The sequence below is a fragment of the Carex rostrata genome, chromosome 2 (genome assembly GCF_964058835.1).
Source record: "Carex rostrata chromosome 2, lpCarRost1.2, whole genome shotgun sequence".
Lineage (NCBI taxonomy): Eukaryota > Viridiplantae > Streptophyta > Magnoliopsida > Poales > Cyperaceae > Carex > Carex rostrata.
The window spans coordinates 3,543,403-3,566,424 of record NC_135919.1 but is presented as its reverse complement, the minus strand read 5'-3'; the positions used below and the strand labels follow the sequence as shown (position 1 = coordinate 3,566,424).

At 35.3% G+C, this 23,022-nt stretch overlaps 5 protein-coding genes across 8 annotated transcripts; 1 reads left to right on the top strand and 4 right to left on the bottom strand.

Annotated features, from left to right (window-relative positions):
* Positions 1-760: 760 nt before the first annotated feature.
* LOC144567069 (transcription termination factor MTERF8, chloroplastic-like) lies at positions 761-1,915 on the bottom strand. The gene has a single exon (XM_078317117.1). The coding sequence runs from the start codon at positions 1,913-1,915 to the stop codon at positions 761-763; it is 1,155 nt and encodes a 384-aa protein (XP_078173243.1).
* A 4,257-nt stretch (positions 1,916-6,172) lies between these two features.
* Positions 6,173-7,252, top strand: LOC144567061 (uncharacterized). The gene has a single exon (XM_078317105.1). The coding sequence runs from the start codon at positions 6,173-6,175 to the stop codon at positions 7,250-7,252; it is 1,080 nt and encodes a 359-aa protein (XP_078173231.1).
* A 642-nt stretch (positions 7,253-7,894) lies between these two features.
* Positions 7,895-11,537, bottom strand: LOC144569449 (acyl-CoA-binding domain-containing protein 4-like). Of its 2 annotated transcripts, none has more exons than XM_078319806.1 (6): positions 10,937-11,537; positions 10,544-10,649; positions 9,874-9,992; positions 9,202-9,293; positions 8,960-9,057; positions 7,895-8,242 (listed from the first exon to the last, which is right to left on the bottom strand). In XM_078319806.1, the coding sequence occupies exons 1-6, from the start codon at positions 11,401-11,403 to the stop codon at positions 8,078-8,080; spliced, it is 1,047 nt and encodes a 348-aa protein (XP_078175932.1). In that variant the 5' UTR covers positions 11,404-11,537; the 3' UTR covers positions 7,895-8,077. The 2 variants fall into 2 exon arrangements, with proteins under 2 accessions (XP_078175932.1, XP_078175941.1); XM_078319815.1 differs by having other exon boundaries at positions 9,202-9,290; positions 10,937-11,536.
* An 887-nt stretch (positions 11,538-12,424) lies between these two features.
* Positions 12,425-14,531, bottom strand: LOC144548875 (glucan endo-1,3-beta-glucosidase-like). Its single transcript, XM_078297588.1, has 4 exons — positions 14,392-14,531; positions 13,293-14,272; positions 12,779-13,073; positions 12,425-12,666 (listed from the first exon to the last, which is right to left on the bottom strand). The coding sequence occupies exons 1-4, from the start codon at positions 14,441-14,443 to the stop codon at positions 12,638-12,640; spliced, it is 1,356 nt and encodes a 451-aa protein (XP_078153714.1). The 5' UTR covers positions 14,444-14,531; the 3' UTR covers positions 12,425-12,637.
* A 548-nt stretch (positions 14,532-15,079) lies between these two features.
* LOC144569429 (cysteine protease ATG4B-like) lies at positions 15,080-19,431 on the bottom strand. Of its 3 annotated transcripts, none has more exons than XM_078319780.1 (9): positions 19,287-19,431; positions 18,714-19,158; positions 18,535-18,620; positions 17,795-17,845; positions 17,267-17,637; positions 16,779-16,917; positions 16,232-16,287; positions 16,053-16,123; positions 15,080-15,675 (listed from the first exon to the last, which is right to left on the bottom strand). In XM_078319780.1, exons 2-9 carry the CDS (start codon positions 19,153-19,155, stop codon positions 15,494-15,496), a joined length of 1,398 nt encoding a protein of 465 aa, XP_078175906.1. In that variant the 5' UTR covers positions 19,156-19,158; positions 19,287-19,431; the 3' UTR covers positions 15,080-15,493. The 3 variants fall into 3 exon arrangements, with proteins under 3 accessions (XP_078175906.1, XP_078175922.1, XP_078175914.1); XM_078319796.1 differs by having other exon boundaries at positions 18,714-19,202; positions 19,287-19,426; XM_078319788.1 differs by having other exon boundaries at positions 18,714-19,427.
* Between the last annotated feature and the right edge of the window lie 3,591 nt (positions 19,432-23,022).

Genomic DNA, 23,022 nt, shown 5'->3' with positions numbered 1-23,022 from the left:
AATCAATCAATTTACTTAATCTGTACAAATTAATATATTGCATCCGCACAATAATAAATATCAAAATTAAAACAAAAATAAGATAACATATACAGACTCTGTGTCAACAAATAATAAATGGGAAGAGCTTAATTTGTAGGATATACCAATGGGAAAATAATTGGGTTTGTAGGATATACAGACTCACGTAGGTTGTGGCAGTTCTCCTCAATGTTCTCCACGTGGATGCTCACTAGGTTGATTCATCGGCCGCTAAGATTTCCTTCCCAGGTCTACCGATGTAAGTTGCATGGTCTCAAGGTGCTTCTCCAATATGCACTGTGCATATTACCATAGCCTCACTCAAGGTACAATATATTTTACCAGTATAGGATCCATAAGCAATATCAATTAGATTTTATTTTAATAATGATTCTTATTCTGTGTTAATATATGCACAGCCCAATTTGTCAAAAAACAAAAAGAGGTTAAAAACAGCAAATGTCCCTTTATTCAAAAGTGACATTTGCAAATAAATTGAAAAAGAGAAAGATACCGCAAATATTAGAACAATGGAATTGAGAATCCCCAATATCCAACTGAAATGATAGTGGAACAAAGAGGTACCAGTTAAGAACTACAAGTTTCTAATGACTAGAAAAAATAATTGAACAAAAACAAAAATTACAAAATAATAGAAGCCTAGCTAATTAATATCAGCTGTTACCAAATTTACAACTGTAAACTGATACACATAATTTCTTCCCCAGAAAAGCAATATTTAGACCGGCACTTTTCCACCATAAGCAGCAGCATAAGTTTTGCCAAGCCCAGGCACATCCTTCTCATACGGTACAACATAGATCTCGCGGAAGCACCTTTCAGAAGCCAAACAAACACTGAAAAAACTGCACTTTATCTTGAGTCCCTTGCTTTCCAGTGCACTCAGTACAGTATACCTCGGGATCAATACCTTTTGTAAGCTACACCCAAGTATCCGCGGTCGCAAAGCTATGCTCCTTGCCTCAATCCCAGCTTTACTCATAAGAAAGTTCATACTCGACTTCACATTCTCCTCTGATAATCTGAGTACCACAGGGTGCTTCCGGAAGGCAGCACACACTTCTTCCTGTGACCAGCCATATGTGTTCTTGAAGAACTCTTCATTGCTTTTAAGTTTACTTCTGCTATAATTACCGATTGCTTTTAAACCCCATAGAAACATTTTGGATCCCCTTGGAATCCCCAGCTCCTCAATTAGATCGAGTATCTGCCTTAAAGAAACCAGGTTACGGCCCCAGCAGCTTCTTCCTTCTAACAATGAAACCATATCTCCATTTGACAATCCATATTCTTTCAGTAAATTTAATCTGGGAAGAATATGCTTGTCAATGTGCAAGGAGAATAGGAAAGAATTCCTCGAAATAATCTTCAACAAAGCCTTGTCATTGTTCCCGACAAAATCTCTCCAAAACAGTAAGCGTGCAAGTGTGTCTTTCAATTGAAGTACAGTCGGGTTGTATCGAATCATTTGAACCAGTACTTCTCCAGGGATTCCTTTTTCTACCATTTGCTGCACCTTTGGTCTCAAGGTCTTATCCGCATCGTATCCCAGAAGAGCTGGCTGGAGTGAAACAACAGATTTGATCTGAGTATCTGATAGGCCAGTGTCAATTAGAAACTTTACCACTGCATCAGGCCGTGCCGGGGACTTGATCACCGTAAGATGACTGTCTGCCGAGGCCTTGAGAGCTCGATCGAGAGAGAAGCCAAAGGAGGAGATGAGATAGTTGGCAATAAAAGGCAACTCCTTGGGATGGGTTTGGGTTGAAAGAGGAAAGCGGAGGAGATGGTGGCAATGGTGATGGAATTGGGGAGGAGAGAAGAAAGGGGAGTAGATTGCTCTCTTTAATTGAGAAGAAAGATTGGAAAACATGGTCCGATCAGAAAGAAGAATCCTTGGCGGAGGTGAGAAAATGTCAAAACCCTCGGCGAAGGCGAAGATCGACTCTTTTCCTCTCTTTTTTCTTTGATTTTTTGGTAATTGGTAATTTGGTACAGGCGGAGCAGGATTTTTCCGACAGGTGGGAGTCGCTGGAGGAATTCACATCCTCTCCGGTTACCTGACTAAGTACAATTGAATCGGACGGTCTAGAATTAGAATTTTTAACTTGGCACGAATCTCAAAGCATAAATAATACTGCCCGGGTCCCCCCCGCGCGCCAACCGAGCAGGCACCGGCTGAGATTAAATCTGGACCGTCCGTTTCAATTGTGTTGAGTCAGGTACCTGGGAGGAATCCGATCCCGCTAGAGAGGAGCGAAATTTGATTTTGAGGGTTTTGACATTTCTGACTGGATAAACTTATCTAAAATCTTTGTGAAAACCTTACATGACTCGTCAAAAGAATCCAAGACAACACCAGCACTGATATCTTTCTTCTTCTTTTTTTAAGAATTTTGTTTTTGTGGACCAGCAAAAGTAATAGTATATGATCTAATACCCTAACTAGGATATTGACACCGTGTCGTATTGTGTTCTGGACATGTCGTGTTAGCATGTTAAAATTTTGAGATGTTACGTGTTATATAGTATCAAACATGAGCACAACATGTTTACCGGCACATCACGGTTTGGTAATGTGTTGAAAAACATACCGTATCGGTTTTCAAATTTCATAGTGCGGATGATCCTATTTTTTTGTTTTATTTTTCTTTTAGTTTTGAACAGCCTAGCCTTTTTCCTTGGGGGTAGGGTTTTTTCATCGCATTTGGTTTGATCGATCTTAAACTGAGCTGAGAGAGTTCAAATTAAATGGTTCGGTTTTTCCAGTTAATGAATCAGTTTGATTTATTTTTTTAAACCAGTTTAATTGTGTGGTTCGGTTTACAAATCATAAAATTAGTTAGATTGAATTCATCGAAATTTTTAAATTTGAAATTATTTTTAATAGAAAATAGTAGCAAGGTTTATGGGCTTGTTTATGGGTTCTAATGCGCATTTGTTTATGGGCTTATGGCAAGGTTTTCAAAATAAGCGACGACTTCTACTTCTGGCCTGTGGGCCCCCCGGCCCAGGTAAATGAAAAGCGACGACCAATGCAAAATATCAAAAAATGTGGAGAACCAAGAAAGAGAGAGAGAGAACACGAAACTATCTAATTACATGTGCATTTCTAGAATAAAATACTAAATGAGTAAATGTTGCATAAATGACAACGCAATATTGTAACAGCCCAATACCAAGTGACCATCTGGCACGTTAATTACTGAAGGTAAATGGTAGTAGAAATATTGTGTCTGTAAAATAATATAGCAAATGGACAAAATTGAAGCGTACCTTCGTAAGTCAAGTAATTCAAGTAATTCGCAAGTAATTCAGAACTGAACCGTTATAATTTACAGTGGTTTTAAATGTCGAAAAATTTACAGTGGTTTTCATTAAAAAAAAAAAAAATTGGTGACATGTCGTAGACTACGATCGTCTGCGCTAAATCACAAATATTCAGAATTTGATGTTAGAGGGTTATTTTTTCATATTATAGAGAAAAAGTTGGACAATCTAATTTCATTATCTTACAACAATAAAACCAGGTGACTTATCAACGCAGCAGATCAATTCTAATCTAGTCTGTAAATAAGTCAATTATTTAATTTAACCTCAAAGGAAAGGACCCATTTAGATCGAAGATCATATGCGCACTGCCGCAAGGATCTAATGTTAGAGGCACCCGTGTTACCTTTATATTGTACAAACTAGAAAACGCTGCTGCCTTATGATTATCAACGCTTATGGAACTATAATGACGAACGAATAGTTCGAATTCACTTTTGGTGGGGTCAAAATTTTGTGATTCAGATATAATTTGAATATAATTCGGAAATGATTCGGTACAATAAAGAAGCAAAAAAAAATCATGTTTTTTTCACGAATAATTCGTGACTCACGAATAAAATATATTATACGTTTTTTGCGTTTTATTCGGAGTTCGGATCCAAAACGTCAAAAAATGAATAAAGCATAAATCATTTGCGAATTATTTCTTCTATATTGTTAGTTTGTTACTATGTATGAAACTGATCATCACTCCAGGCATAGAGATAATCTCTTTTTGACTGCTTCAGAGGATTCTCAATTTCTCACAATCTAAAGTCATAAGTTTTTATTTCTCAAAACTATTATTAAATAATATAAATTATATAAAAGAGTACCTTGAATTTTTAATGGCACAGACGAGTTCGGAGGAAAAAAAATTCGAATTCGAATTTTGAATCAGAATTTTTTTTTTTTCAGATCCAAGGTTTCCGTTGCTGTTACCCACAGCTTAACAATCCCATAGCCACAGAGAATCTCGTTTTAATCCAAAAAGAACTTCCGAAAAGACTTTTTTTGTTTTGGAATTCATCTATACCATACAAAATGGTTGGCATTCTTTCTATTTTTATTTATTATTTAATAATAATTTCTGCAAATAAAAAGGTTCTCTCTAGAGTTCGCGGAGCGAGAAAGGGAATCTGATTTCCCACGAGAAATAAAAATATCATACCAGAAAGGCAGAAAATAAGGACCACATGAGCCGCTCGTATGTGGGGCCACATGGACAGAAAAGATTCGCAGCGTCACACCTTGAGATTAGAACAATAAGAAATGACAAATATAATGTACACATTAAAATTTTGTATATAATTACTTGTATTTGATCAAAATAATTTGACGTTAAAGATAAGCCCACGAGCGCGAATTATTTAAAAAAAAAACTTTACCATATATATAAAAAAAAATTAACACGTAAAAAAATATGTCCAAATTTGATTGTGAAAAAACTTTATCATATATATAAAAATTTGATACGTAAAAAAAAGTAAATTATATACAAATTTGATTTTATCTTTTGTGGCTCATCAGCAGAGCCGACATTTTTATTTTTACTCAATTAAAAAATTATTTTAATAATAATAATCAAGGTTTATCAAAAATTTTAAAAATACCCAATCCGTGAAATTTTTCCACCGACCCAACTTTTTAAAAAAAGAAAAAGAAAAGAAATTTGTATTTATTTTTTATTTTTTGTATTGAAATATTAGAAATATTAGATATATTTCTTTGAAAATAGATGGAATACAATATAATTTGATTTATTAGAAAGACTGCAACAAATAACCCGGATCAATATTTTTCAGGTCGGATTTTTCGCGGCTGTAAGAAAAATTAATATATTTCTTTATGTGTTATTGGAAAAAAATAAAAATGCTTAGATTCCGAGTTATTGATCCCTGTTCAAAAGTCACTTCTATGTAATCTAGAAAATATTATGATCTTTCTAGTACATTTAATTTATTAAAAGTTATATCTATTTTGAAAAAAAAAATAAAAACTTTAATTTATTTAATGATTATTATTCAAAAATAATTCTCAAAATAGATAAAACTTTTAATAAATTAAATGTACTAGAAAGATCATAATATTTTCTAGATTACATAGAAGTGACTTTTGAACCGGGATCAATAACTCGGAATCTAAGCATTTTTATTTTTTTCCAATAACACATAAAGAAATATATTAATTTTTCTTACAGCCGCGAAAAATCCGACCTGAAAAATATTGATCCGGATTATTTGTTGCAGTCTTTCTAATAAATCAAATTATATTGTATTCCATCTATTTTCAAAGAAATATATCCAATATTTCTAATATTTCAATACAAAAAATAAAAAATAAATACAAATTTCTGTTTAAAAAAAAAAAAAAAGTTGGGCCGTGGAATTTTTCCACGGGTGGGAATTAAAATTTCAACCCGTGAAAAAATTCCACCGGTTGGGTATTTTTAAAATTTTTGATAAACCTTGGTTATTATTATTAAAATAATTTTTTAATTGGGTAAAAATAAAAATGTCCGCCAGCAGACTGAGTCCGTATTCTATAAAGTAGCCCAATTTTTACGTTTTGATCCGGACCAATCAGGCCGTCTAGGGGATCTTTAATATTCGCGTTAGAGCAGATCGGACGGTCCGTATCAAAACTAAAAAATTAAGTTACTTTAGGAGATCCGAATTCATCATCCAATAATTGACTATTTCTTTCGTCACTACCATATCATCTCATCTCCTTATCAATTCCTTTCTCTATCTATCTATCTATCTATCTATCTCTTTTCTCTCTCTCACTTTTCCACATACCAAAAGACATCGATCAAATGTGGAACGAACTACCTCTTGATGCTCTCAGTCACATCTTCTCCTTCCTCCCTCCCAATTCCTTAGCCCATGCTCTCTGTGCATGTAAACACTGGTACTACTGCGGCCGCATGCCACTCTTCCCCCCTCGCTATCCTCCTTGGTTCCTTGCAATGCCATCCTGCCATGGCCACCAATCCACCTGTTGTTATGTTCATAATCCTGATACCAATCTCGGTCGATGGTACTCTCTTCCCATGGATTTCAACCCCAAGCCGATCCGTCTCGTGTCGTACCTCAGTGCCGGTCTCCTTCTTTGCCGGTTTACATTATCTGCTTCGTTACGTCTAGTTGTGTGCAATCCTTTCACTCGTCAGATCCGTACCCTTCCCGACCTGCTCTTTTCTCGATCCAACCCTGCCATTGGAATTATCACAGGAAATGAAAATGGCAATGCCTCCTTGTTTTATTACATCATAATTGTCGCAGGTGGTGCTTCCGGCAACTCCTATGAATCAACACTGGAGATGTATGATTCAAGGAAGGGAGGAGATGGCTGGCGTCTGGTGGGTCCAATGCCGATTGAATTTGCCGTGAGGCTGACAGTGTGGACCCCTAACGAGAGCGTGCATACTGATAACGGGTTCCTGTATTGGATGACATCGGCAAGGGTATATAGTGTGGTGAGACTTGACTTGACATGTTGGGTTTGGAGTGAAGTAAAGCTGCCCATGGCAGACCGGCTCGCTTGGGCTGCTATATTTAAGCGAAAAAATGGCCGACTTGGGCTCATGGGTGGTTCGACCGAGACCATCGGGCAAGTGTGGGAACTAGACATGACAACAGGCAATGAATGGGGAAATGTCAGCAAGGTGCCTTTGGATTTGGAGAGGCAATTCGGGCAAGGTGGTATCAAGTGCGCCGGGGTCAGAGATGCCGTGTACCTGTACAGAGATTTGGGTTCTGACATGCTGGTATGGAGTGAAATTGAAGGAAGAGAAGGATGGAATTTGGTGGAGGGGAGGAGCAATTTAGGGATCAGTGTTCCATTTTTTAAGGCTGCTTCTATACATCCTTCTCTCTCTCGGTCTTTAATGTAGCACACAATTCAAGCCTCCCTATTGTTTTTATAAGTATTCTTTGAGATGTTACTAAATTTTATTAATATCTGGTGGTTTTCATTTTCTAATGTCGTGTACACAAAAATAAAATAAAAAATAATCTGCTCTGCTGCGCTATATGAATCCATGATTCCATTTGCTTTATTGGGGTAGTTCGGGGTGTCCAAACGGTTCGGTTTAAATGGATCAATTCGGTTGAAATTTGAATTATTTCAGTTTAAATAGATCAAATTTGGTTTAAACTTCTCAAAATCGACTAAACTAAACTGACCAGTTTATATTGGTTCGATCCTAATTTGATTGGTGTTATAAGGTTTCAATTGAATCAAACCAAAACCAAAATTCAATTGTTGTGTATAACAATATATTCTTTTCATTAATAATGGTGCCAATAGTTTACCGAAATTTATTTCGGTTTGTTCAATTCAATTCTTAATCGATTTGGTTCTATTTTTGAAAACCGACCGTTTGAACACCCCAATGGGTACTTCGAAAACAGCTTCAACAATGACCACTTTTCTTTTCAATAAATGGTAGCTATAGAATTTTTGGGTCCCCATTGATGTTGATAGAAAACAACCAACAGCAATCTGAGGACCCACTAGTTCTCAGTGATTGATAGAACTATAATGCAAACTTTCCCATATGACATTTTAAGTAATTTCCAATTATACAAGAAGAGACAAAACATACCTATTTCAATAGAAAAAGAGAGAAAAACTAAAGCAAAAACACAAAAAAGAAAGTGATGAGCTTCAGGAAGACAGAGATGTACTTAAAAAGCCATAAAAGAACTCCAAAAGCTTATTCAGTGATCATGAAAGGCCACTTTGAATCACACAGATCGACAGGAGAGTTTCCGTCATTGTCAGTAATTTGAGGATTGGCACCATGCTTGACTAACAACTCAGATATTGTTTCCCTGTCACAAACAACCGCATAGTGCAATGGTGTTTGTCCCTCATTATCCTGCCATATCAAGAAAAATATGTTGTAATTTTTAAAATAATCAGGTCAAATAACAAACACAGTACATTCCAGTTGAGCCGCGTTCAGGCCAAACATTAAGAGCTTGTTGATTTGATTTGGGTCAGTGACTTTTCAATTGTTTTCGGGATCTGAAGTAGAAGATTTTTGAGGCTCGGAAAAATTCTAGGTCTGTGATTGCATACTATTTCAGAAAAGAATAAGTAAATTTTACTTGGTCCATTTTAATCTGGACATGATGATATTAGTTCCCTTGCTCAATTTAAAATGTAAATCAAAATGAAAGAAGAGCTAAATAGAAAAAAAGAAAGAAAGAAAAACATGAACATCAAAAACCCTACTAATCGAAGATTACAACTGCAGTATGTATATTCTTGTCACAGGTCCTAACTCTAACCAAACTGGTACATTATGGTACAGCTCATGGGTTTTTTATTTCTTGGAGTAATCTGGATGTCCAAGCAGGTACATAAAATTAAAAAAATAATAATAAATAAAAAGCTATAATAACAATTTGGATCAACACATAGCAGTTATATCTGGCAGATAACATCACAACAAAAGACCTAAATGGGCTAACAGATCCTGCAGTGATCATTTAAATGACAGGTACGTACTGCACGGTACCTATTACCAGTCTTGAAAATATAATTCCCTAGTAACCACATCCAAAATTAAATGAAATTCAGATCCAAGTACCTTAGCATTGACATCAGCATGTGTTTTAAGAAGTTCCTTGACAATGTCAAGGTGGCCACGATCAACTGCCCAATGCAAAGGAGTCCTTCCTTCTCCCTCTGAAACCCAATAAAATTACAAAACAATGTAAGTGCGTTTCATTTTTCGATTGAAATTTAGATTGTCTGGTTAAGCACAAAGAATGTTACATAGCTGATGAAGCCCATAATTCAGTAATATTTAAAAAACAAAAAGAAGCAAACCTTTCAGGTTCACTGAAACTCCACTATCCAACTGCTTGAGTAAATCATCTCTTGTCCCTTCTCGTGCAGCGATGTGTATTGCATCCAAACTACTGGAGACAAAATATATGAAAAAAATGGCATGATATATCTTTTTTCCTTTGAAGTTCACGTACTTACTCATAACCAAAGTGAAAGCTTTAGGCAAAATATGAATATATGAATAGAGTGAGGCTATGGTACTATGCAAAGCGCATATTGGTCCGTACTATGGATTGATATCTCAGTCGATCTGAACCGTTCAACATAATCTTTATATGAAAATACACTTGTAAATCAAATTTTACATTTTTTAGAATTTTTTTACTATTTTTTTAGGTAGGTAAAAAAATCACTTGATCTAAAGATTCTAGACCATTCAAAAGTAGTGATTTTCTACCGATATAGAAAAATAGTGAAAAAATTCTAAAAAATGTAAAATTTAGTCTACAAGTACATTTTTATATGGACATCGACCAATTAGAATTTGAAAATGGGGATATTAATCCATAGTATGGACCAATATGCGCGTTGCATATTAGCATAGCCTCACTAATATTCATATAATAATCAAATAAACCATCATCTCCTTATCCCAATTTTTATCTCTACAAATACAATTTCTGAGTGAACTTCACAAAAAAGGAACTATACATGTTAGTGTTGGAATTTTCTTCTTCTTCTTCTTCAATGAAACTGCTGAACACTGGGCCCATCGGCCCTTTTGCCATGGAGCTAGAAGTGCCGACATCCTCATCACTCTTCTTTTTCTTCTATTGTCATTGAATACATATAACAAGTTAAAAAAAAAAAAAAAAAAACCATTCATAAGAACTTTATATTACAATTCCATTTCTAAACTTCATAATGCAATTGGCTATTTGATCCCACCTGAGGAAATCAGTATTATTTTTCAGCAACTGAGGAAAGTTCCAATTTCCCACCAAAAGAAATTGTAGATGCCTCAAATTTTCATGTTGTTTTCAGTGGAGGGCAAAAGAGGATACATTTTTACCGCCAGAAAAAGGGTCACACTAAAGCAACTACTTATAGCCTCCAAACCATCAAGCTAATTATTTAGCTGATACAAATTTAAATGAGAAAGTTGATACGGAGCCAGATTTGAGGCAATTGACTCTGATTTTCAAGCTATGGGGGTCACACTATAGCATTTTTCAAAATAAAGAGTCACACTAGCTGATACGGGGCCAGATTTTCAAGCTATGGGGGTCAATTTTACAGTACCCATAGCATTTTACTCTAAACTATATAGAAAATCCTTTTGAAAATGAATGGGGGTCAATTGACTCTGATTGGAAGTTACCTTGGGAGAACCGCTAGCCCAAGATGGGAAAACCTCATCGACAATATTAATGTAATTTTGCATGGCTTCTTCAGTTGGCATTGCACCCAATCTCTGCCACGCATTCCTTGCAGGAGTTAAAACAGTTTTATAAATATTACTTCAAGAATGCTCTCCTCTTTCTGATTTTGTAAGGTGAAATTTCTTCCAATGAAATAAATAGAACACTAAATAACAAGTCCGGAAGTACAAAATCAAACCAAATCAAAATAGAAGAAAAGTATATAAACTAAACATCAGATTATTATTGTAAGTTCAGTTGCAAGTTCATAACTTCAACAAGATTATTATAATTGGGTGAACTATTGAACCAACAAGAAAAATCAAGGTCAAATTAGAGCTTCTCTAACCTACCACTTGGCACGAGCTGTGAAATTTAGAGCTGATGGCTGAGGTGCTGTGCAGGGACCTTCTGTGGCAATCTTATACAAACCATAAAGCTTCAATTGCAACTCACTGGAAACCCTAGCTGAATCTGAAGTGGCGGCCATGGTGGCAACAAAAGCTGACGCAGCACTAAACTCTTCATCAAGTTCAGTACCTTCTATCCCTTCCCAACTGTCAGTATCAGTGTCGCTATCTACGATACTGGTACCGATGTTTTCTCTAACAGAAGTTGTATCAATCGGGGTTTCTTCTATAGAGATCTCTGTTTCAGGTTCGGGTTGAGGTTCGGATACAGGTTCTGGATCCGGCACGGAACGGGTGAGCTTGAGGTTGCTCTCCTTGAAGGAGATGGCGACGGAGATGAGCTTGGCAACGAGGAAGGAGAAGATGAGACCTACGAAGACAGCCTGGCCAAGCTCTTGCCAATCACCCATGGTTTTGGTAAAGATGCTTCCCTTATTCAAATAAAACTAGATTGGGACATTAGGTTGTGAGATCATTCAAATGAAGAGCGAGAGGAGTGGGGAAGAAAGAGGAAAGGTTTAGCAGGAGGTAACTCGCCGAGGAAGAAAGGGTTAATGGGCCTTATTGGGCTTTCGAAATGGAACCCATTATTCTACTGTCAGATTTATTTGTGCCAAGAAATCACAATTTGTGATTTTTAGGTAGGGCTGCAAACCAATCAAACCAAATCAAATTAACTCTAGTTTGAGTTTGAATAAGATTTGGACTGAATTGGTTTGATTTGTTTTAGAACCAGCTTCAATTGAACAAGTTAATTGTGATTTTTTTTTTTCTGGATTGAAGTCAATCGAATCACAAACTACGAGCTTTTTTGGTAACCCTAAAGCCCTTAGTTATTTTTTGAAAATTGATTAGCTCAAACTAAGCATTGCATTGGAACTTATCTAATCATATCAGGTACCTATTTGAAATGAAACCTTGATTTTGCACTGAACGATTGGCGTTGCTCTAATTTGAATGATACATGTTAATTTGAGATTCGAACCTAAATAGTTCGCGAACCAATTTCAAACGAACTATACCCAGTTTGAGTTTGAATAAGATTCGAACCGAACTGGTTTGATTTGTTTCAGAACAAACTTCAATCAAAAAAGTTAATTGCGAATTTTTTTCGAATCGAAGTCAATCGAATCACAAACTACGAGTTTTCTTAGTAGCCCTATATTTAGGAAAGATATAATGACTTATTTTGATACTTTTAATGATATAATTTAAATTTATTTAATTAGTATATATATATTTTTTAATAAGTTTAGATATATAGCTTACCATCAAAATTTTATATAATTTGATTATTATTTAGTTATGAATAAAAAATCATAATTATTAAAATTTTAAGTTGCATGATAAATATTAAATGGCACCATTAAATCTCATAATTTTTATAGCCAATATTCTATACGAATTATCCTCTGAAATTTCTTTACACAATTTTTACACAAACTTTATGAACCCAAATAGTATGATTATTACAAACACATAATTAACTATTGCCACCGACAGTACGAAATTTGGTGACTGAGTCCCATTTATTTTACAAAAGAAAAAGGAAAAGAAAACTATAAAATGCTTAAAACACTAACATACATTTCTGCTATAACATACAAAATATATGGGCATACAAAGAGTAGTATCAATTTCCATCTAAGAGTTGAATTTGCAGCTTCCATAACCTACCAAAAAAGAAAGATATAAGTTTCTGAATAATTCTGTTATAGCAAAAACCGGAAAATATGTAATTGTCTGAACAATTCTGTTATAATGAAAATTCAAACACATTCTTACTTGGATCAGCAGTGGATATAAGTCCAGTCCCACCAAAGTAGCAGTCGAACGAATTCTTTCCGTAGAATCGGAAGTATTCATTCATGGCGTATGCCGCATGCGAATGAATTGTGTCCGGGTTGAAGCAAAACCCGCCCGGTTGTATTGGGTGGCAGTCAACTTGGGTGCATGCAAAGTTTATGTTTTCTTGTAACATTGTTCTATCGGCATTCAGTTTTGGAATGCACCATTGCTTCACATCAGCTGAGTTCGGATTTGTTGAATTGGCAACTGTTGTTTTTTCTGGTGGAGTTACCTAACAAAAGAACAACAAAATATGCAGAAATTAGAAACCTTTTTAAGTGATTGGAATATGTTATGAATCATAATTTTCATATCATTTATAGAATAAAACAAGCTACAAAAATAATTAATAATACTTGATGCCTGGACTAATTCTACAATTTTTTTGTATGAACATGTTAATTAAACTTACTAAATGATCATTATTATTAACAAAATTGTTTGAACTAACCTCTGTTTTGAGAATTCCAATGTCATAGACTGGTGTGAGGTCAGCATGAAACAGCCCGAAGTTTCTCTCTGATGCGGGCCCGGGCTTAAGATCCTCATTGAACAATTCAAAAATGTACGTTTCAAATGTGCGGTTACTCATGAGTGGCGTGCCAATTCCAGAGATAACATGACGAATAAGGTTCTTATTATAATTCCATGCAAAATCCTTTGTCACACCAAGCTCTGATTCTCCCCCAGCCGATGGCCACCCGGTTTGGGCAATTACTATATCAATGTCAGTAAAATTTAACCGTTTTATTGCCGAGTGTACCGCGTCTATCTGTGCATCCAACATGTTTGCGTAAACTAGCCTGGTTTTATTGTCAACCACACCATTATTCAACCTAAACAAGGCGTAGTCTAGTGTATCTACACCGAAACCAAAGAAAGGATATGCATTCACCATGAAAGGAGAGCCCGTTGCATTCAAGAAACTAAGCAATGGCTTTATAACCGCAGTATCATACCCATCTTTGAATTTTCCCGCAGATGGGGGAACTGAGGTTGAAAGAATGGCAAGTGAGTGCGCAGTTGAGACCTTGATTTTGTGTTGAAGTGAAACACTAACAAGTGCTTTGTGAAGGTTTTGCATGGCTGGCATGAGACCGAGAACTAGAGATTTATTAGCAGTAGAGATCGCTTCATTGCCAACTAAAATTCTAGAAATGTTAGTGCGTGAAGCATAGGGGATAATGTTGGTTCGAACCCAATGCTGAGCGAAGGATACTTTGGTTAGGTGTGGAATTTGGTCGTTAGAAATGGTGATATCTATTGAAAGCCCGGTATCGGCGAACGCTTGTATGGTTGTGGGATCGCTATCAAAGATCTTAACACGATCAATTATTGTGTTTTGAGAAAGAAATTGAGCCACTTGGAATGGAGAAGGAAGATTTGTTGCTCTCTTCCCATAGTTGATTCCAATGCCAGCTCCTTCAGTAACTGAAATATAAACAAAGCAAAACAATAGGTAAAGGTCGTTTGCTGGCACCGAAATTTGCTCATCATTTGGTACAACCGGTGAACTTGACAAACAAGAACATGCATAGAAAATAATGTACCTCGAGGGATGAAGAGAAGAAAGAGTGAGAGTAGTGAAGAAAGTGCAAGCATGGTAGTTAGACCTCTCTAAAGAAGAAAGAGTGAGGGTTGTAAAGGAAAAAATGTAGTTCAACAGAATTAGTAGAGGAGATTGAGAAAAAGGGACAAGCTCCTTTTGCAACGGCGTTTGATTCTTTTCTTTCAATTTGAATTTGCATTGGATGCTAAAACATGTACTTTAGCAATCAAAATTTTTAGCTTTGGATCTTTAAAATTTCTTCCTTGCTTAGCATGCACTTCATGCTGTCATGCTTGTAGGTAGTATGCTATCTTTAGTAGGAAAATTTTGATGACTCATATTTTCATTTTTTAAATTCAGACAGCCAAAAACAGTGAAAATGTACTTGCTTACAAAAATTTACATTTTTTAGAATTATATTGTACAAGTTTTTTAGATAGGTAAAAAAAATCACTACATTAGAAAATTCTGCACCATCCAAAAACAGTGATTTTCTACCTATCACAAAAAATAGCAAAAAAGTTCTAAAAAATGTAAAATTTACTCTCCAACTACATTTTTATATGGAAATCTCGTTTAACTGTCAGATTGACTATTTGAACTTTAAAAATAGAGATATGAATCCATAACATGAGTCGATCCGTAATATGCATATCACCATAGCCTCACTCATAAATAAATCCACAGAATAAATGCAGACAACAGACATCATGGAACAACTTTTGTGTACAGTTAGGTTTATTAATCAAATAACAAGCTTTCTTTTTACACACACACACAACACCTTTCCTGCGAAAGCAACCAAAGCTAATTCAAACCCAAATAAAGAATAAAACGAAAGGGCAGATGACAAATAATTATCTTCACAGAATACATGCCTATGAGGATCTGTCAAACCTTTGCTGGATCTGTCAAACCTTTGCTTCAACAGAAATTTCCTTTCTTTTTTTACACCCTCCGTTCAATTCAAATCGTGAAATCACAGCAGCGTGCTGATATTCACATTACGGCACAGTAAACGAGAGGTCATGAAGTTACATTGTTGAACTGGAGGAAAAGTAAAAGCAACAGAAGTGACAATTTTAGTCTACAGTGATATGATATCAGAGGAGTTGCCACTCGTCTTCACCGGCATGGCTGCACTCGCTGTAATGCTCCAAATTAAACGTGTCACCAAATCTATTGCTAGTAGGGGCACCAAAACTGTCGGTGACAGTAAATAGAGGTGCTCCATTTGCTCTCTCTCCAAGCTCTGATGACCGAGAGCATAAATCATCAAAGTCATCTGCAGGAGCAAAAAATATCATAAAAATATTCATAAGGATATTCTAGAATTGACTTAGCAGAAGACACAATTCCATACATACCCCTGGAAACTTTTCAAATTTTCATGCATACCCTTACCGCTCCCAATTTCTTAAGATGGAGAGGAAAAAAGAAAATCAAAACTAGACCCCTCCCTCCAGCACAGATATGAGAGCGCAAAAGTAGTCTGCGCATCTTTAGAAATAAAAAAAAAATCACAAGGGCTATAGTGGATCCTTATGTTTTGTGGGCTTCTATGCAAAATTTCTCAATTTCAAGATTATACATGAAATCTTTGCATACAATATTATAAATGGTTATAGATAGTTTTCATTGAATATAACTATATAAGTAAACCTTTATCACGGCAGTAGAAGCCAATAGCCAGTGAAGGATCTATCTGGTCAAGTGGTATATGCCGCACAGTGCTATCAGATTAAAAAAAATGTATTTTTGTATGAGTTGAATTAAAAAAATATATATATTAGATCATCTTGACTATAAATAACTATTATATGGCACTTTTAGCTCTGTACCTGCAATGGTATGAAGTGGTATCAGCCTCCAAATTGTCACTTTCAATATCAACTGCCTGTCAAAATATTGTCACTGCATACTATTAACCAAAAATTTAGTCAAGAGTAAATCTATGATTATCTACTGTATTTGGATTTTGTCGAAATGGATTTGGACAAAATCTCAGCCAATGCTGGACCTAACCGTCTGATTTGCGTTAAAATTTGTGCAAACATTTTTAAAACTTAATAAATTTAAATGAACCCGTAAATCTAAACCATTGATGCAAATTTTAAATCAAATCAGACAGTTTAAGACTGACTTTGGATGGGACTTAGTCCAAAGTCCTTTGGACAAAAACTCCACCCTTTTGATTATGTACGGTCATGGATCAAATCATGATATCCAAAGTCTTCTCTAAATTTTGTTCAAATTCATGAAAATAGAAGTAGCAAGAATGAATCTTGGCTTTGGGATTAGTTAAAGTTTATAAATAGAGATGTCAAGGCCCATAAATAAACACTACACAGATTATTTCTGCAATGTTGTAGTCAGTTTAATAAGTACCGGCTGGACTTCATGTGGATCAAGGTATAATGCTTTCTCGTCTTGTACACCAACAATGTAGGTAGATGCTCCAGGTTTACCCCCTAAAATACCCAAGCTCTGAGGAAACATGAGCGTTTCTTTAAGCAGTGGTATATACCTAAAAAAAATGCTACATATTACAAGAAGCAAGGCAAGATTCATAGAACATTTACACAGTTGATAAGTTATATTGAAACTATTGATAACTTTTTTTTGGGGCTTTTTCACCGGGCCACTAAAAATTCAACAATTTGGAATTAACCCCCCTATATCTCTTAATAGCATAACTTTACATATTAGACAAATTATGGTCGCACTGCAACTCTGCCAATAATAAGTTTTTGGATATTATACTTGCACCATTTTTAACTACATCTGGCATCCATGATTCCATTCGAAGAGTAAAACAAATAAATGAATGCAAAAATTCCGAATTGGAATTACATGACCCTTTTTTTTCAGCATACCTGGGATTAACTTTGTCAAGGCCAAGAACAAGAGGAACCAACAAGAGAATTGGGGCCCATGTCGGGCCACCTTTACTAAACTCAGCAGAGAGTCTAGATGCCACATCTCTGCACAAAACCGGGGCCCCACCTCTTTCTCCATCGCCATCTCCTGAAACCACATAAACAGCAAATGGCAGACTCTCCTTTCCTTTCTCGTTATTCTCCCTGGCTAGGGTTTCCCATGCCCGACACATGGCATAGGGACCCACCCATGAGCCTGCCACTAAACCATAGTCCTTCCCAGCTTGAACAAGGTTGTGAATTGAGAGGACGCATGACTCAGAGTCACCGAATTGGTGCAGAACCTTGATATAGTCTTGATTGTATGGCTGCATGTCAACACGGTACCATCATATAAAAATCCTACATTGGAAATTGAGGAGGCTGGTAACCCTAAGTGAGTTTTGTTCTTAATTTTCACTCAGAGGGAATCCCGAAGCCCTCATTTTATTATAGAAATTGAACCTTTTTTTTTTTTTAATTTACCTTTTCAGTGGGCTTTCTCCAAGATCTTCCCAGATAGTGAAAAATCAATGCCTGCACAGTATTTGCAAATAATTTAAGAATACTTTTTGTAACAAAAAATTAAGAAACGACCTTAAAAAAACAAAATTCATGTCATAGCCTTGAACTTTGTCAGAATAACCAAACTGCAAACTCCTGATGCTTTCAACCAAATTGGTCCTCAAGCATTCATAAATCTAAAGAGTATCCTTCCATTCATTTAATTTGTGGAAATAACTAAATATGCTCACTCTTCATGTTTTAGTCCCATTTATAACTCTTTAATTCAACCTCTGTTTTATATGCCAAACATGATTTATCATTGTTCCTGCTTAGACACCGTAGCCAATTAAACTGGTGTAACACAGCTTTGGAGACCTCATGGACACAATAAGTAGGTTGTTTCATTTAAATTGGTGCTAGCAATCTTCCGAGTTTGTTTCTCATGATTACACAGTATTGTTTTGGAAGGTCTGGTAATGGTAAAGTATAACGAAGCAAATAACATCCAGTATGTAAAAATATTAGTACAGGCTGCGAAACAATATTTGACCAGATTTACTTCTCTTTGTTGGCTTTGAGTTAATAGAACCATTGATGGTAAGATTTTTAACCCTGCAAGGAGTTAAACTGAGCAATTTACAGCTCAGGGTTACTTGACCTAGGTAGAACAGTATTACCAACCGACCCTCAAATTAACCCCTTTCAAATATAGCCATTACCTGAGCAACAAGCATTTGACTGCTTCTAATCATACAACCCCAGTTCACATCACTTGTGTACCGTGCTTCACCCATTGCTTCAAAACCTAATAAGAAAGGAAAGAGAAAAAAAAATTATAGATCAATTCACATCATCCCTAAAATGCTAATTCTTTCCTTCTACAAATAGTAACAGCAACCTCTTCTGTAGGTAACCCAAATCCGTGATGAGAAATCTTCCAAGAAGGCGGAAAACCCGTTATCAGCATCATCTCCAGTACTGCTCGAACTGGATTCCTCTGTTGCAACCTTATAACGAACTCCAAGAAACCAAATCTCACTGGAGGGGCTTAATGTGTCGATCCGACCTGTTCCCAAGATACGCTCCTGTAACCGCCTCATCGCACCACCACTTGTCATGATCCTCTTTATAGTTTTAGTCCAGTCATTTGTTCTTGGTTTTGTCTCCTTCTCAATTGAAAAGAAATTAGGATTTGACTCGAAGATGGAGAAAGGAGATGTGAAAATGCTCGAAAAAAGAGAGTTCTTTGAAGGATTTGAATTGCTGTCTATTTGATTTGAAGCTGAACTGGAACTGTCAGGAAATTTGGAATCGACAGCCCCCTCAGGCAAGCTCGTCATTACCTACACAAAATCGTGCAGTTCCACATATCCTGATGCTTAATTAGCTGGAATTTACGAAGGTAGCATTCAAATTGACAAAAACACATAACAATTGGGAAGATAATGACATGAGACCAAATGGAAGGTACCTGGTATCGATCAACCAAGCTAGAAATCCATCAAAGATCGGGCCTTTATCGAGCTTCTATTTTCGTTTGGGAGAGAAAAGGGGATGGGGAAAAGGAAATAAGTTCGTTTGGTGGAAGTTTCTGTTTCCTCCAGTTTGCAGTAATGGAGATCTAAAGATTTCTATTTCCTCATGTTACCGGAAAGTGGCCCAAGAGAGCACGAAACGAGACGACGGAGACGTGCTTCTGTGGTGAACCAATTATCTCTTTGGTCCTCGTGCCACGCGACGCTATCACTGCCGGTAGGCCCCGGTGAATTAGAGTCGAAGGAGATTCCTGGATCACAAACACCGAATCTCTTTCAATATACTATGTTTTTGTACTAACATATTATCTCATTGGTCCTCGTGGCACGCGACGCTACCACTGCAGGTGGGCCCCTGTGAATTAGAATCGAAGTAGATTCCCGGATCACAAACACCGGATCTCTTTCAATATAATATATATGTTTTTGTACTAACGAATTATCTCTTTGGTCCTCGTGGCACGCGACGCTACCACTGCAGGTGGGCCCCTGTGAATTAGAATCGAAGGAGATTCCCGGATTACAAACACCGGGTATCTTTCAATATAATTTGTTTTTGTACTAAATAAAAGGAAAAGGCTATTTTTAAATAGGTTTGATGCAAACATACAAAACTAAAACAACTAATACGATTGAATTAATGTAAATTTACTCGTAGTTGATAAAAAAAAAAATACTGCATATAATATAGTTGATAATATACCCAACTGAGACTTTAGAATATACATGATATACTTTTATTGAAAACTAGATCATATATAAAATACTCCGAAACATATATTTTAATAAGTAGAATAACTTTTTTTTTTCTTTTATTGAACCAACCAATGTTGTACTAGTTAGGTCACGTTAGTACGAGCATAATAGAAAAGTATTAAAATGTACAAAAGCTGATAAAGATAGGCATAATTATTTAATGTTTTTTATTAAATATTTATTAAAGTAACGTGTTTGTCAATATAAAATATGATTTATGATAATTAATATAAGTTTTTATTTTTTTGTCAGATTCTGCCGATTTGTAATTTTTTTATTTATACGATTAATGTATGTATATTTATAAATAATTAAAGGCAAAAAATAGAAAAGATAACATACATCAATATATTAAAATTATAAAGATAAGTTATTTGATATCTTTAATCTGTATTATATAATCCAATTAATAAAAAAAATAAGAAATGATAACAGGCCTATCACCCACATAAACTCCAGACCGTTCGATCTGCTTTGGCCCGAATTCCACCTCGGATTGGCCCGGATTGGATTGAACGGTCAGGATCTAAAATCAAAATTTGGGTCACTTTAAGGCAGCCGTAACTCAATCTAATTGCAGCCGTTCATATTATTTCGTGCGCGAATCGCAACGAAGACACTTTTTCATGCGTGAATCTCAATGAAATTAAATGGCTGCCATTGGAATAACAGGGTATTAGCATTTAAATTTGCTCGTTAATTATTCACGTGGATGTCTAAAATATATTTTTTTTTCTTGTCAGCACATTTTCATTTTTGTTCCTATGAGATCTCATAGTAATTGATTTTTGTGCAATTAGGTTTGGTGGTAATGATCCCATTGAAATAATGAATGCAACTACTTAGGCTGAAGCCAAATAAAAGGTTAGTTTTTATAAGAGCTGTTTTACATGCTTATCCCTTCTCTCTTTCAGCAAAAGCCATCATTTATTGTGTTTACTAGGGTTTATAGCCATTACCAGTATGATAGTATACTGGTTTTGGATCTAATTTGACTGCCTATTGCTTATTTTGTGAATCAGCTTTTTTTATTTTTGGTCATACAGGATCACTCCAGTCCTGTTGTGTACCAGTAAATATTTTACCTGTACCTATACTACCAGATATCAAACTCCAGTGTTGAAATAAGGTCTCACAGAATGTCAGTTTTTGAACTAGTGTTAAATAGGGTTTCTGACTTCTGAATTCTGAGTGGCAACTATGTGTATTTTTCAATTTCATTGAAAAGTTTCAGCTATCAAATAGGTCCTTGAGATTAAATGGGTCTTTGATTGAAACAGAGATTTATGTAACTTCCCAAGAGAAAAGTTGTATTTAATACTCTGTGCTTCAAAGAAACCATTTAGTTATTATTTTTGTTTACTGAATTTCCTACTAATATTATTTTTTTTCCTTTCAAATTAAAAATAAAACCAAGAAGCTACCTGAGTATGTTTCTTGTAAACTTCGTATAGAAATTATTATAGTGTCATGTTTAGGGGGTGTAAACGGAGCGGATTCGGAGCGGATAATGCTGATACCAAATTCGTATCCGCCTTTTAGTGAACGGATACGAATACGGATACGGATAGTAAATGGATATCAAAATTTGAAACCAAATCCGCCTTAAACGGATACGGATACAGAGTAGATAATTTACAGATACAGTTCGAATACGAATACGAAACGAATTATTATCGGATATTAAGTAAAATGGATAGTTCACTCAAATAATCCACCTATATAGTGTAATATAAGTAGTATAATCAAAATAATATTTTTTTTTTTTTTTAGTAATGCAAACAAAGAAAAAAAAATGGAAAAAAAGTAATGCTCCGGGAGTACACTTTAGTCACACTAGTGAAATCAAAGTATAATTGAATGCTAACGCCCAAGGGCTTTTAATCACAAAAAAAAAATTGAATGCTTCATATAACAGGGGAATCAATGTATACCATCACGTGGAGTCATTTCTTCAAATTCAAAGCAGTCACATGCCTGGGCCTTTTGGGCTTTTTAATTATAAAGTGGATTCGGGTATATTTAATTAAATAGCTTCGAAACCCGTTTCTATTCGGATAGTTTGGATATCCGCTCCGTTTCCAACTCATATACCGAATCCGGGACTGTTATATACAGTGTTTTAATATTCGGTCTATTCGGTCGAATATTCGTATTCGGATGGAAACCGAATAGGAAATGAGTATTCAGTTCAGTATTCGGTTTCGAATATTCGACCGAATATATTTTTCCGCATATTATCTATTCGGCCGAATATTTCCGAATAGAGAATAAGAATCTGAATAAGAACCGAATAAGTTATAATTTTATTTATTTAAGTTTGAACTTATGTTTTATTTATGCTTATTTGTAGTTTTATAATTTGTACTGTGGGTTGTTAACTTGTTTTAACTTGTATTATGTTTTATTTATGTTTATTTGTAATGTTTATCTATATTTATTAGAGTTAATGCCTATGATTTTTCATTTGAAAATCCGAATATATAAATCCGAATAAAAATCTGAATATTCGGCCGCATACTGTATATGCAATATTCGGTGGGTTTCTGAATACCGAATAAGAACCGAATATTAAAACACTGGTTATATATATTCAGAAAATATTCGGATCCGAATTCGAAAAATATCTGAATTCGATTATCTGAATCCACATCTCAAGCGGATATAAATCAGATTCGGAACGGATAATTCGGATCCGTTTACACCGACTCATATTGCAAAATTTTACATTAACTTAATAGTAATTTTTTCCTTGCAAGGATATAAACTTTTTCCATATCTCGGAGAAATTAATTATATACATGACGCACCTATTTCATGTATAATAAATTATATGTAATATGATATGAATACAAATATATAGCTGCCAGCCCAACACAACAAGATATTAGAAGGCATGACATTAAAAAAATAAGG

Excerpts from the sequence above, each read along its gene's own strand:
- LOC144567069 (XM_078317117.1), bottom strand. The coding sequence starts at position 1,915 with ATGTTTTCCAATCTTTCTTCTCAATTAAAGAGAGCAATCTACTCCCCT.
- LOC144567061 (XM_078317105.1), top strand. The coding sequence starts at position 6,173 with ATGTGGAACGAACTACCTCTTGATGCTCTCAGTCACATCTTCTCCTTC.
- LOC144569449 (XM_078319806.1), bottom strand. The coding sequence starts at position 11,403 with ATGGGTGATTGGCAAGAGCTTGGCCAGGCTGTCTTCGTAGGTCTCATC. Across the intron at positions 9,058-9,201 it reads AGTTTCAGTGAACCTGAAAG|AGGGAGAAGGAAGGACTCCT; the intron begins GTTTGCTTCTTT and ends ATTGGGTTTCAG. Across the intron at positions 8,243-8,959 it reads ATGCTGATGTCAATGCTAAG|GATAATGAGGGACAAACACC; the intron begins GTACTTGGATCT and ends TTGATATGGCAG.
- LOC144548875 (XM_078297588.1), bottom strand. The coding sequence starts at position 14,443 with ATGCTTGCACTTTCTTCACTACTCTCACTCTTTCTTCTCTTCATCCCT. Across the intron at positions 14,273-14,391 it reads TCTTCTCTTCATCCCTCGAG|TTACTGAAGGAGCTGGCATT; the intron begins GTACATTATTTT and ends TTTATATTTCAG. Across the intron at positions 13,074-13,292 it reads TTGGAATTCTCAAAACAGAG|GTAACTCCACCAGAAAAAAC; the intron begins GTTAGTTCAAAC and ends TTCTTTTGTTAG.
- LOC144569429 (XM_078319780.1), bottom strand. The coding sequence starts at position 19,155 with ATGACGAGCTTGCCTGAGGGGGCTGTCGATTCCAAATTTCCTGACAGT. Across the intron at positions 17,846-18,534 it reads GTCAAATGCTTGTTGCTCAG|GCATTGATTTTTCACTATCT; the intron begins GTAATGGCTATA and ends AATACTGTGCAG. Across the intron at positions 15,676-16,052 it reads CTTCTACTGCCGTGATAAAG|ATGACTTTGATGATTTATGC; the intron begins GTTTACTTATAT and ends TTGCTCCTGCAG.